Source organism: Larimichthys crocea, chromosome VIII, assembly GCF_000972845.2.
Source record: "Larimichthys crocea isolate SSNF chromosome VIII, L_crocea_2.0, whole genome shotgun sequence".
NCBI lineage: Eukaryota > Metazoa > Chordata > Actinopteri > Sciaenidae > Larimichthys > Larimichthys crocea.
The window spans coordinates 30304067-30317523 of NC_040018.1; the positions used below are offsets into that span (position 1 = coordinate 30304067).

The window sequence follows — 13457 nt, forward strand, 5'->3', positions numbered from 1 at the left end:
TTTTTCCCTTCATTTGAGCGGGTCGTAAGATTTGGCCGCCGATCTGGATCAAACTTTTGGAAAAACGCAACCCGACGTCACGCTACAGCCGCCAATCAGACGCTCAGACCTCCGCTGGTTTGGTGGAAAAACATATTTATGGTATATTGTGTTAACCTCGCAGTCGTGTTTCATTTGATGTCCTCCCTCTCCTAACATCAAATAAATTAAACTATCTAGCCCCCCCCCCAGTACTCACAAACATAATGTGATTTACACATAGGTGTTTAAGCGAGGAGTTTATTATTTCTTAATGCACTGCTCCACAGAGACCGGAGACAGCTGTGATGATGAAGACGCAATCTGTCAGACAGGCAGCTCAGACATCAGAAAAGAAACAGACTGACAGACTTAGAGGTGAGAGGAGAACATCTTGTCTTTGTCTCTCAGACAACATTCAGTTCATCTGGATCAGACTGACAGACAACCAGTGTCTGCTTCATTTCCCAGTCAAACTTCTCTTTTGACTCTGACTCAGTCACCCCTGACCCCAAAATGTAGTTAAGTGTACCTGTAGTGTTTATGTTAAAGAAACTACTGATTGGCGACGTCTTCACAGGTCCAAAAATACATAAAGATCTGGAAATGTTCTACCTGGAATTGAACCGGACCCATACAGACTCGGACCTGAACTGGATCTGTCTGTTATATAAAAGCTGGGACGCAAATCGAGGCAGAACCGATGAAGAATTTCAGTTTAAAAGTCGAGAAAGAATCTGACCTCTGCTCTCTGACCGCTCGCCTCTGGAGCCGGAGCTCACACAGAACAGATGCATTTTATCACACACACACACACACACACACACACACACACACACTTGTTTATGTTCAGTTTTGCTCTTCACTGTTTATATTTTGCTGCTTTTAATCGATGTGATTATGTTTCATTTGTATGACGAGTTTTTCTTCCTGCAGGATTTAATGAGTTTCGCTGCGACCCTCCCTCAGGGATCAAAACATTTTAACCTCATCTTCCCGTATGTGACTGCTGTGTGTGTGTCTCAGTGTGTAGCAGAGTGTGTCTGTGTGTGGGCTGAGTGCTGCAGTGAGCTTTCTCTTTGTAATCCAGCGACGGTGCAGAAAGACAGACGGAGGATTTAATCACCCGTGGAGCCGTGGACACACACACACACACAGGAAGGACGAGGAGACCCACCGGGCCCAGTCGCAGGCCCGGGAACACACTGTGGATGGATGCTGGCCTCTGGATTCACTTCCACTATGTCTCAATTACAGCCACATGCACTAGTAACCCAAGGACGGGCAGGTCTATTTCAGAGTCTGTTACAAATGTCACCCGCAGAAAGCAATGACCCGCGGACGTGAGCGGGGAACCGAGTGAACGCCTGGACTTTAAGACTGCAAACAAACAAAATTTAACCTTCAGCACACTCCAACAGTCTGATGGAGGAGCACAACTCTGTGAGCACACCAGGGTCAGACTGCTCCAAACGTTCCCAGTGGAGCAGAGAAGATACAGCGACAGCCTCTCCAAAGCTCTTCATGCTGTCACTGAAGAATATGAGCCCAGGGGATGATATTAAAAAAAATAAAAATGTTAGTGCTTCGAAATCACTGAAGCACTAAAAGCTCTCACTCTCTCAAGTCATGAAAAATTTAGGGCAGAAATCTTTACAGAAAAATGTGAGCATGGATTTCTCCAGGAAACTTTACTTCCACCATCTCGAGACAAATTGCTTTCACAGCAAATTTGATGCCGACGTTGAAGATTTCATAATTCATTAAAGTGGAAAGATTCGAGGAAAAAGTCATTTGTAGCTCAGCGAACTTAAATTAGATTCTGATGAGCGGGAAACTGAAGCTGCAGTCGTGCAGGGTTCGTCTAAACGCAGAATACAAGACAAATATTGTTTCCTGTAGTCTGAAAGTTACTTTGTTGTTTGCACGTCTGAAAACAAATATATGGAGTTAAACAAGTAAGGATCCAAACTCACCTTGCCTCCTTTGTCTGCACTCCGCTCTGAATTGTAGAGCTGCTCGCAAACAGAGGCAGAAAGACAAAGAGAAAGAGACACTCGAGAAATTAGAAGAGGAAAGAAGAGAGGCAACACAGGAGAGTGGAAACTACTAATACTTCTATAAGAGGAGCCACTCCAAAAGAAATCAGACACCAATCAGCCATAACACTGATGATCTTATTAGGATCATGGGCGGCCGAGGCTTAATGACCTACGTGTGGAGCAAAGGCTGGCCCGTGTGGTCGGATCCAACCGTCGAGCGACTGCAGCTCAAACAGATGAAACAGTTCATGCTGGTTCTGACAGAACAGACAGACAGTGCGGCACAGTTTGTTGGATTTGCGTCTACATTAGCACTGCTGCAGACCTTGGACACCCTTTTATGTGAACAGTGTTCTCTGATGGCCGCGGCCTCTCTCAGCAGAACAATGCGCCCTGCCACAAAGCAGAAATGATTGATTGAAGGTGTTCACTGGGCCTCCGATTTAAACCCAATCGAGCATCTGTGGGTCTGATGCATGGAGGACCCACAGCACAACTTACTAAATGATCTGCTGAATGTGAGATGTCTAGGGGAGTCCATGAACTGATGGCTCAGGCCTCGTTATGCCGTGTTATGGCTGATTGGTGCATATAAACACACACTGGGATTAAACACCACACTTACTTTGTCCACGCAGTCGTCGAAGAAGGCCAGACTGGCGTCTTTGTCGCTCACAAAGGAGCACTCCTCGATAAAGCGGATGAACATTTGGGTTTTGGTCATCAGGGAGTAGAACTTCTGGTGCGAGCGGTCGCGGCTCTTCAAGAACCCTGAGGACAGAGAAGTTTAGGTTAGTTAGACCAAGACAAATAATTTAGATGAAGCAGCAGGTTAAAGCTCGACTCCATCCACTGAAGAGAGGGAGAAATGTACAGACTTCTGTCTGAGATCGTGGTTAAGAAATCCATTATCCCCTAAAAGGCTCTGCATGTATACACGACTTCCATTTGTCTTGGTTTGGATGATGCAAGCCAACACAGTGTTATTAGTGTAATGGCCAGTTTAGTGTACAGCAGCGTGGTGAATAGCTTCCTTAATAGATGCTGAAAGCAGCTCAGCTCACTAATAAACCGCCGCCGCTGTGAGGCTGAGAGCAGGATGGATGTCCGCTGGCTCGCAGCACAGAGGTGGAGGCCAAACACTTCATACGGCGGGTAAACATCTGAATCCGACCTGGATCAGAACTCCTCTCAGTAGCTTCACTACAGAGTCTTGTATTAAAATACATTTTATATGTTTGTCATTTGTCTCTGGAGTTTCATATTCAGAGGGAACAAACTCAAACTCAAACACTGGACCGAAGCACTTTAATCACAAACCGTGTTTTCTTTGTGGGGCTGCAGGAAATATAAAAACTCGTCCACACGGACTCGTTAACACATCGTGAATGTTTTGTTGTTGTCATGAGTTCATACGGACGATGCTGTTACATCTTCCCATCATCATTATGTAACGTAGTGCAGCCATGTCGTATAACTCACACCGGGCTCGACCTTGGCTGCATCTATCCTCCAGCGTAGCAGCCATGACTTCCCCCCTAACTCATTTCACTGGCGATGTGAACCGGGTTTTCATGGGCTCCGATCCAGAGGCCACACTCCAGCCTCTGGATCTTTTAGCAGCTGTGCCGCTAACTGACTAAAAACCTCCAACCTCCACCAGCATCATCGCAAACCACAGACAGTTCCTGGGGATGGACACTCATGAAAGCTCATGTATTAAACAACACCATCTGTTTTTGAGGCCGGACAGCTGCGTAGCGGAAGGTGCTGCAGATGACGCAGTATCAGTTTATATAATCATAGGCTCATTAGCGCTAATCGTGCCATGTAACGGTACAACTGTGACTCGGGATGACTTCACAACCAGACTGAATGATGAGGGAACGATCGGACCACAACAGTCGTCTGTTTAATGGGGATGGTGCTCAAAGGTTCTCAGTCAGACAGTACTCAGTCTACAGGACCGTTGGAGAGAATACCGAGCAGCAGCCTCCGTGGCTGTGAAGCTAAACCAATGCAGAAGAGCCAAATGCTGCAGTTCCTCTAACGTCCACTTGAGGCTGGCTCCAGAAGTGAGTCAGTCTCCATAAGTCCCCATGTCCAAATGTCCAACTTCACAGCAGAAATAAACATGTTTACAGCCTGGTACAAAAAACAGTTTTGGTCAGTTTTAAAGTTATGCAGGATTAAGAGCGTGGACGCTTTGATTCACAGGTGGATGGCATTACAGATGAGCAACCAGGCCCGCCTCGGGTCCACCGATCACCCACAGGACTGCCAATACGGCGGCCAGTGCTGCATATTTTGAGCTTCAAAGCGGCTCTTCAGAAACCTGTGGGTGACTTTACACTGTCAGTGGAAAAAGTACTAAAAGCAATCATACTCCCAGACAGGCTGGGAAAGTCTTTTACCTCAAATGAACAATCTGCTCATCAAAAGAGTTTTATTGGGTTTAAACGGCTGCATACAAAAGTTCCTCTGAGCTTCTGGCTCGAGGGCGGGTGACCTGCTCACCCTCTGAAAGCTGCAGTGATTATGTGCTCTGTGTTTATTCACTAGACAGCGCAGTAAACCAATAATTCTACCAACCGCTGAATCGGCTCCATCTTTCTCAGCGGTGGAGCTGGCACTGGACGAGCTGCTCCTTCTTTCAGATTACTGGTATTAAGACAGAAAAGCTTAAACCATCTGCGCCCGGTAAACACTTTGAATAGTTGTCTCATGACTTGGTCAGCGTTGGACTCGTTTTCAGTTTAAAGAGGCTGCTGGGGAAAAGGACAGCTGGGTCTGTTCATCCGGCAATCTGGTTTGAAAATGATAAATGGTTTCAGGGTTTTCACATTACTCCAGATACCTTGCAAGTCAAAGAGCGAGCTGGCGTCCGTGGCTTTCTCGGAGGGCGCCTGGGTGATCGGCCGTAAGAAAGAGCGGTAGCCTTTCAGGATGGCCGCCATGAAGCGCAGGAAGGCTTCCTGGATCTCCAGCTCCAGCGTGTGGAGGCTCTTCCCACAGCTCAGCTCGGACGAATCGCTCATGCTCAGCTCCAGCAGCCCGTCGGGACGGTACTGACCTGAATACAGAGAAGGAAATAATGGTTGAATCATCATGTCAAACTGAGGCTGTTGCTTTAAGTATTTAAGTAAGTGTCCGTGCTGTAAATGAGGATTAGTCGTGCAGAATTCAGAAAACTCGAGTTGATATCAAAGTTTCTGAACGTCTCAACTGAAACCTCTGACGTCAACATTCAGCACTTCCATCACAAACCGGACAGATTTTCAACTTCACTGAATCAGAAAATTCATTTATTCTATTAGCACAGCTCGATAAGCGGCAGGTTTCCGTGGTTTCTCTGCACGCCTGCTCCGTGGTAATTATGCCGTGATGGGATTACTGCTGGTTTTTAAGTTGAGCTGAATGGAGAGCGGAACAGTGCAGACTGAACGGAGAACAGATGATGAATGAAGCCTCAGATCTTATTTATTTTAATTAACCGTACACGGGTTTGAATAAATTATGTTAGTTTGAATTTGTTCAAACTAAATGAACCTCTACCAACCGTCTACTCAACTGAAAACAAAACTAAAGGCACAGTGTGTACGATTTAGTGTCACCCAGTAAGTGCTGTGACAGGGGACAGATGTATCATGTCCAGCCGTTGGTAGTGTTGCAGAGGAGGTCCTCTCTGAAGAGCTGGAGGTCTTCAGGAGGTTTCTGAAGGTAGAGAGGGACACCCCTGATCTGGTAGGAACTGGTAGGACGTTCCACCGACGGGAACAACAGATGAGAAAAGTTTGGATTGTCCTGAGCGTACGGGTGGCAGAGCCAGGCGTCGATCACTGGAGGAGGTAACTATGAGGACGCTCAAGAGCCGGAGACTACTCTGCAGTCAGCATTAGAGATTTGAATTTAACGTGGGCTGCTACAGTAGACAGCAGAGCTCAATGAGCAGCGGGGTAACGTGGCGTTACAGTAATCTAGTCTTGAGATGACCACAGCTTGTTTCAGGAGCTGAGTAGCACGTTGAGATTTTTCTGATGTAGCACGGCTTTGCCTCATTTGCAACATGATTGAAGAAGGATCAGAACAAGGAGGTTCCTTTCGATATCAAATCAAATCAGGTTTATTTGTATAGCCCTTTACAAAAGCCGAACGGTAGCCAAAGTGCTTTACAACAAAGCCATAAAACAATACAGAACAGATACGTAACAAACAAATACAATTAAAAGTGCTGCAGCGCTGCAGGGTATTAAAAGCCTCCCAGAAATACACAGAAAGGAGCAGACAGAATGAGTACACCTGAGAAACAGCACTGCCCTAGTCAGAATAAAACGCCAATCTAAAGAAGTGGGTCTTAAGCTCGGATTTAAAAAGGCTGAGATCAGTAGTGGTGCGAATGTCAGCGGGCAGTTTGCTCCACAGTCTGGGAGCAGCGATCGCCCCGCTGTTTAAATCTCTAACAGAAGCTGACCCGAAGAGCGCAGGGCTCTGCACAACTGCGAAAAGTTAAAAGAGGGGGTCGAGCCATTAATGGCGTTAAAAACTAACAACAGAAGTTTAAAATCAATTCTAAAACGGACTGGAAGACAGTGGAGTGACGACAGCACAGGGGGAGCGTGTTCGCGTCTGGACGTGCTTGTTAAGAATCGGGCAGCAGCGTTCTGCACAAGTTGGAGACGAGAAGTGTCAGTAGAAACAGAGAGGGAGCAAAACGATGTGATTAACACAAAGGTAAGAAGTCAGAGCCGGGGCAGAGCGCCTGTCAAACCTGGATAATGCTGCAGATTTGTACACTGGCGTCCTTCCAGCAGTTCCCTGAAAATTTCCGCTTGCCTAGACAGCTTTTTTTTTTTTTTAAATATCTTCGTTCGTAGTTTTGGCTGCAATTTTAGCTCCCATTACTCCCTCTCACTGCATGTCTCCTCTTTAAAGCCACTTCATTCCATAAAGGGTCCTATTTCATACTTATATAAAGTCTTATCCACTCATTGGAGCATTGCAATAGGAGGAGATCTCAGAGGAGCTGAGCTAGACATGATCTGACCCCAGTGCAAACTCCTACATCAGTTGGGCTTTCTGAACGCTCTGTATAGATCTTCTGTTTGTTCTGGGCTCCTGTAATAAACATGGAGGCACGAGACAGCAGACTCCGCTCTAAGGCTGAATCGAAGGTGATAAATACTAAATGATGTGTTTTTTTTATTACTTACAACATAGTTATGTATATTTTATTCAGGTTCTGTCAACAGATCACTGGAGGAGTGTCACGCTGAACCTTTGCCACGCATGCAGAACGTGCACAGAATCGTTTATCAACTCACCGTCGACCAACTGCTGGTAGAGGTTGCTCAGCACGTTCATTAGGTTTTTACAGGCTTTCTTTGGCAGGATCTTCCACGTGAGGGCTCGCTTATCTTCATTGCTGGAAAGAAGGCAGAAGCATACACTGAGCTCTGGGGACGGCTGAGAGGCCAAAATCAACATGGACAGCAGTCAGGCCAGGGGAGCCCAGACCACCCTGACGCTATCTGACTAATGAGGCCAAAGATGAACCATTACTGACCTCACCTGAAAAATGCACTCTCTACACATTCAAACAAGTCTGACACTACAAAAATAACCATAGACAACCAGACTCAGAGAAAATCACCCAGTCTCAACAGTTAGTCCTACACACTCACACCAATGCCAGATAATATTCATCATGGAAAGGTAATCCCTATAAACAGATATCTGCATATGAATGCAGAAGCTGTAGGCGAGGGACGACAGGAGTGTTCAGGTTTCCTTTTGTAGTCTGAGTAGAATTGACCAGTCGGGTTCTGTGAGCAGGTTTTGGGCGGAAGAGTCCATGAGGACATCGGCTATTGACTGATGTGAATTTAGCTTTTTATTATCTGCTGGCTACACTGGAAGCCAAGAAACATCGGCCGTTGGCCACAGATGCTTAATCGTCATCAGACAAGACGTCAACAGCAAGTGCAAGGTTTCGTGGTACCGTACTCACTGGAAGATGGTGTTTGTGTCCAGGTCCACGCAGCTCACGTCCGGCGGGGGGTCGTACAGATCAAAGTAGCGCGAGTCGACTCCCACAATGAACGGACAGGGGGCGCTCAACACGTCCGCCAACGCCAGAGGGCACAGAGGGATGTACGGACACGGCCAGTGGAACGGGAAGATCATCTGAGGAGGATGAAGATGAAGAAACGATAACTGCAGGTTTATTTGTATGTTCAGGGGTCAATACACCTCTGGTGTTAGGGCTGACTTACAGACACCAGAGCTTCGGTGACGCTGGTCAGCACGGCGGGTCGTAACGAGTGGACCAGGATCTTGTGTTCAGTGACGGCGAACACCAGCAAGGTGACGGCGTTCTCTGGTCCGAGGTTCTGGAGCAGCGTGGAAAACCGACCACCGCTACGGAAACGACACAAATGTGGGAAGATTGCACAAACTTCTAGAAGGATCCACAACTTTTTCCGTCCTTTGAACATCCCAAAACACTTTTCTAATGGTTAATATATATCAGACAAATGCTGCTCTGTACATAAACTCACACAGATGCATAGTCTCTTTACATTTCATCACAGCTTAGTGGTGGCAGACTTCACCAGGAAAGCTTGCAGCTCGCAGCTGTTCTTACCTGAGCGGTAAAGGAGAAGACACTGGCTGGCTCAACATCAAACTGTCGTGAGGAGAAAGCTGCAGAAAAGCTGGAGAGTCAGATAAAACCGACCGAGCGCAGAAACGCCTGCACTGAATCAGTTAAATGTTTCATCCATAACAGAGGATTTAAACTTGTGCAGCCCTCGGGCAAACCTAAACATCTGCACAAAACTATAAAACAGTCCGCACAACAGTCTTTTGTAACATGCACCGTATGCAGCAAACATCACAGGGAATGTTAAACGGTACCTGCACCAGGATCCGAGGCCTCTGAGAGGACGGGAAGGGAACTTTGTGCATAAAATGAGAGATGTGCCTGAGAAGGAGAAGAAGAAGAAGGAGAAGAATGGGGGGATGAGAGGCCAAAAACAACAACAGCTGGAGGCTGAATAATCCGTCAAAGCATGCATGACGGGTGAGAGTTATGAGCAGATTTAAAACATGAGAGGCACGGATCACCTGACCACGGTAAAGTCAAGTCAAATATCCGACCTAGAACATCTAAACTCTGTTAGAGAGGACAGTGTTGGTGAGGGTTAGGGTTAGATTGACAGATTTCCGGCTACGATATCAACAGTAAATTTTTAACCTCTGTCCGTCTTCAGCCTCGTTCAGACTGGATTCATTTCTCTCGGGGAGAGGTTGGTGTGATTTTAACATTACCTCAGTGATTTTATCCTCGTGATAATTACACCCACAATTACCTGCTGCTCTTCAGCGAACTCCATAGACCTCCTCTTAAATCGGAAGCTTGGGACTTAAACTGAGGTGAATGTGAGGGAATCAGAGAGGCATACAACTCTAAAATATATGAATGAACTACACACAGGATTAGCTGTTGCTTTGCAGTGTATCCATTTATGTAGAGATGACTCTGACTGGATTATTTTGATATCGTATAAATCCAAAAATCTGATCCTTCTCAGACTTCGAGCTTCGAAGCTTTTCTCCATGAATTTTAAACAGATTTATGGACGTTTATTCATGACAGACGTCGGAGATAATAAGATCCTTGGGGAAGTCACAGCGAATGTTATCAGTGTTTCTTCAGGTCTGTACATTTACCTCGAGCAGTATCTCAGCCTCACGTCTCTCTCTCTGCACCGCCCTGCAGGCTTTTGACTTTCTCTTTTGACTCGTCATGCAGAATGTAAATGACTACTGTGTGTAATATTCGAAAGGTTTAAATGCCGTCCAGAGCGAGAAGTTAGATTACAGTGAAGTGGACTGAACATTTAAATCCTCGCCTCCTCCCTCTGTAACACTCAGGGTGGATTCAGACAGGATCAGGTCAATGCCAGCACTCGCTCACTCTCATTCACTGTCTGTGTCTCTTAGACATTAAACTTCTTCCTGTCTCTACTTTGCAGTGTAAACTTTGAGCCAGACTCAGATTTAGAAGCTGCTTTATGAAATAAACAAAGCCAGAACACACAACAGGTCGAGTATCAGAGCTCCAGAGACATTTCAGGCTGACTGTGGAGGTTTGCTTGATCCGAGCGTCTGATTTCCGGCCTCAGCGCGACGTCAGGCGTGTGTGAAATTAACAATTAGGGCACAAAACGGTGAAACAAAGAGATAAACTCACTTCTCGATGGGCAGAGCGTGAGGGCCGGAGATGGAGTAGCGGTAGAGGAATGTGAGGAACTTGCGGAAAGCGTCGAAGAAGGGCCAGTGTGACAGCAGACAGATACACTTGTTGGTGTAGACCGAGCGCGGGGTCACGGTGCTGTTGGTGGAGCTGTTGGTGGCTGTCGCTGTAGCGCTGGAGACGGAGGAGGTGGATGAGGATGAGGAGGGTTTGTGCGGATCTGGGTTCAGGAGACCGAGCTGGGAGCGCTGCTGATCAGTCAGACACTCCTGAGGGAAGGTCTCATAGAACTGAATGGCAGCACCGTAGACCTGAAACAGACGACATGCCGGACACACAGATCACCGTCTGCAGGAGTCACAGCACAGAGTCATGGAGACAAACTGAGAGACCCTAAAGTTCCTCACTTCTTCAGCGACCTTCATCAGGGTTTATGCTCAGTTTTATATGAAGGTTAGAACAAGGCAGCGGTTCTTAAACTCTCTGAGCACCACACACCCCAAACCTCACAATATCTTTTTACTTTATGAAGGATAAAAGTCGGCAGTAGCACTGCAGCGAGGTGTGGATGCCCAGGAGTCACATATGGAGTGAACAATAAATGAATGATTTATGTAGGAAACAAAAGTTTGCTGATGCTATTGTGCTGACCTCTAAAATTCAACATGGATCCTGTGCTTCACCTGAAATATCGTCAGGCTGGGCTGCTCTCTGATCCTGAAGTTTAAAAAACAGCATTTTATTCTAACCTTAACTCTGAAACTGAGTATAAACCCTCATGAAGGTTGGTGAAGAAGCGAACACAATCTAAGTAATCCAAAGACGTCTCCACTCTCAGGGTCAAAACTCAGATATATTGAATCTTTTATTTGAAAGTGGCAGCTGAAGAAAGAGCGGATGAATGACTGGCAGCAAAGGGTCACAGGTCAGAATGGGATGCACGCTGCCATGGCGACCCCGTGTGTCACTGAGTAACAATCATCTCCAGAAGAAGAAGTCCAACAGATGAAGTGGACAGCTAATAATAAAAAAGTAGCAGACAGTGTAATGCAGACCTCTCAATCATGCCTGCACTCTTTAAATAAATGAAAACATCAATGAGTACGTTTAATGCACCGCAGTTTAACCTTTATTGAACATCAATACCACGAGGACCGTCTGTGGCCAAACAAACAGCAGCTGTCCGAGCCAGCCGCAGCATTAGTCCAAACAAATCCAAACCCTCCGCTTCCTGGAAATCTGAGACTTTCCAAATTCACCACAGATCAAAGCTGACGCGCTTATCAGCCGCCCGACTGTCGGCTCACTTTGAAACATTTCCACTCAAACAGGGACCGAGGTGGACCGAGGTGGACCGAGGTGGACCGAGGTGGACCGAGGTGGACCGTCTTTGTTTACCGAAGACTGGAGTGAGGACGCCTCCGTGTCTGCTTGTGTGCGTTGAACTGAATGAGTCACAAACGAGTCTCTCAGTTGTTGTATCTAACCAACAGGCATCTCTTAAACTCTCACTGTAACCAACAGAAGGTCCTCATAAGTATAGAAACACAGTGATATGTGTGCATGTAACTCATGGGTCAAACAGGTGAGTCCTCAGGTAAACATGCAGACTGCCAGAGTCCAGCTGAGTCTCCCTCCGACCTTGGCCAGTAAAACACAAGTCAGCATACACACTGTCCTCTCCAAATGTCCCCCTGCATGTGCTACAGCTGGCCTTCCAAACAACACACACACACACACACACACACACACACACACACACACACACACACAGGACACAGAAGAGGGTTTGGCAGCGAGCGATCACCGCTGACCCCTAACTGGCCTTGTCGCTGATATCGAAACATCGCTCGACTTTGGATGTTATTTGTTTTCAATCACCACGAAATTCACTAATAAGTGTCAACACCGAACCGGACCGCTCTCCAAACCCACGAGACTAGAACAGCAGGAAGAAGGAGGTCCGCTTCCAACGCCAAGAATGTGGATCTGTTTGTGTGCTTGTGGCGCGTCTTCCAGGTCCAGAGTGTCAGATTTAGAGGGATTATAATCTTCATAATTATGTTTCATTAGTGTATAATCACCTGAAAATAAGGATTCATTATTTAGTGACACCACACTGGCGTCAGATTGGACCTGCAGGTTCTCCTTCGTGTTTGAAAGTGGAGATGTTAGTGTGCTTCACCTGGCTGCACGAGTGTGCAGACCAAGCAGTAACTTCATTTGTTTGATCACTACATTGTAACTGCAACCCCCCCCAGCTCAGTTGCTAGTGAAATGGTGGGTCAACATGACGGACGAAGAGGACCTATATTCTGTAAATAGAACCTCCTAAATCTGACATACTGGACCTGCAGCTAAAATCTAATCCAGATTACAGAAACATTTAAACTCTAGGATTTTTTCTTCTTCTTCTTTATTTATTTGGATCTTTGTCCTAAAAACAAACGACATGTTTTCACCTGACAAAGGCAGCAGCATGCCTGACCCACTTTCCCTTCTGGCATGCAGAGCATTGTGGTTTTCCCATACCCCACTTTGCCCCACTTTGCCCAACATGTCAGCTGTATGGACGGCAGTTAGTCTGTTGAGGTCTAACAGTCACTGGAACCTTCTTATACCTGATGCTGTAAAAAGAAGATAAAGTAGAATAGGAGAATAAATCTTTCCATTCATCCGTGTTACCTTCTCTCCGGAGGCTCCGGTGAGGACAAAGGTGGAGAAAACAGGGAGGGAGTATTTGGTGTTGGCCGGCCAGCACTCGATCGTGGCCCCCATGGGAAGGCAGAAGAGAGGGACAGACTCGGGCAGAGGGAACGACTCGTAGTCCTCCTCTGGATATCTGCTGAATAAACCTAAGAGGAAAAAACAAAGTGAGAGCTCGGTTTAGAGATCTGCTCGGTGTAAGCAACCCCCCTGTGATTACCAATTAACAGCTGATGTAGATGCAAAAGCTGCAAAAGCTGCAAAAGAAACGAGTTCAGTTTATTCTAATCACTGTGATAATGTACGGGTTCATCGGGAAACGCCCCGGCTTTGTAATGAGCAGTCAGTGTCTGGTAATCAGGCCTTTGGTTCGAACAATGAAGCACTGATTTCATTTTGTGCAACAACTCTGTGCTACATCAAACTCCAGCTGA

General features: G+C 46.5%; 1 protein-coding gene across 9 annotated transcripts in view; it reads right to left on the minus strand.

Moving 5' to 3' along the window:
• The window catches only part of LOC104929622 (C-myc promoter-binding protein), a 68133-nt gene that overhangs the window by 24714 nt on the left and 29962 nt on the right, over nt 1-13457 (minus strand). For 5 of the 9 annotated variants that reach the window (XM_027281331.1, XM_027281335.1, XM_027281333.1 and 2 more), the window contains 10 exons: nt 13003-13172; nt 10315-10628; nt 8976-9042; nt 8704-8762; nt 8333-8477; nt 8068-8243; nt 7382-7482; nt 4918-5133; nt 2686-2831; nt 1995-2033 (listed from right to left, as the gene is read on the minus strand). In XM_027281331.1, coding sequence (XP_027137132.1) covers nt 1995-2033; nt 2686-2831; nt 4918-5133; nt 7382-7482; nt 8068-8243; nt 8333-8477; nt 8704-8762; nt 8976-9042; nt 10315-10628; nt 13003-13172 — 1433 coding nt within the window. The remainder of the gene's footprint in view (nt 1-1994; nt 2034-2685; nt 2832-4917; nt 5134-7381; nt 7483-8067; nt 8244-8332; nt 8478-8703; nt 8763-8975; nt 9043-10314; nt 10629-13002; nt 13173-13457) is intronic. The other 4 variants (XM_027281338.1, XM_027281337.1, XM_027281336.1 and 1 more) reach the window with 1 other exon arrangement.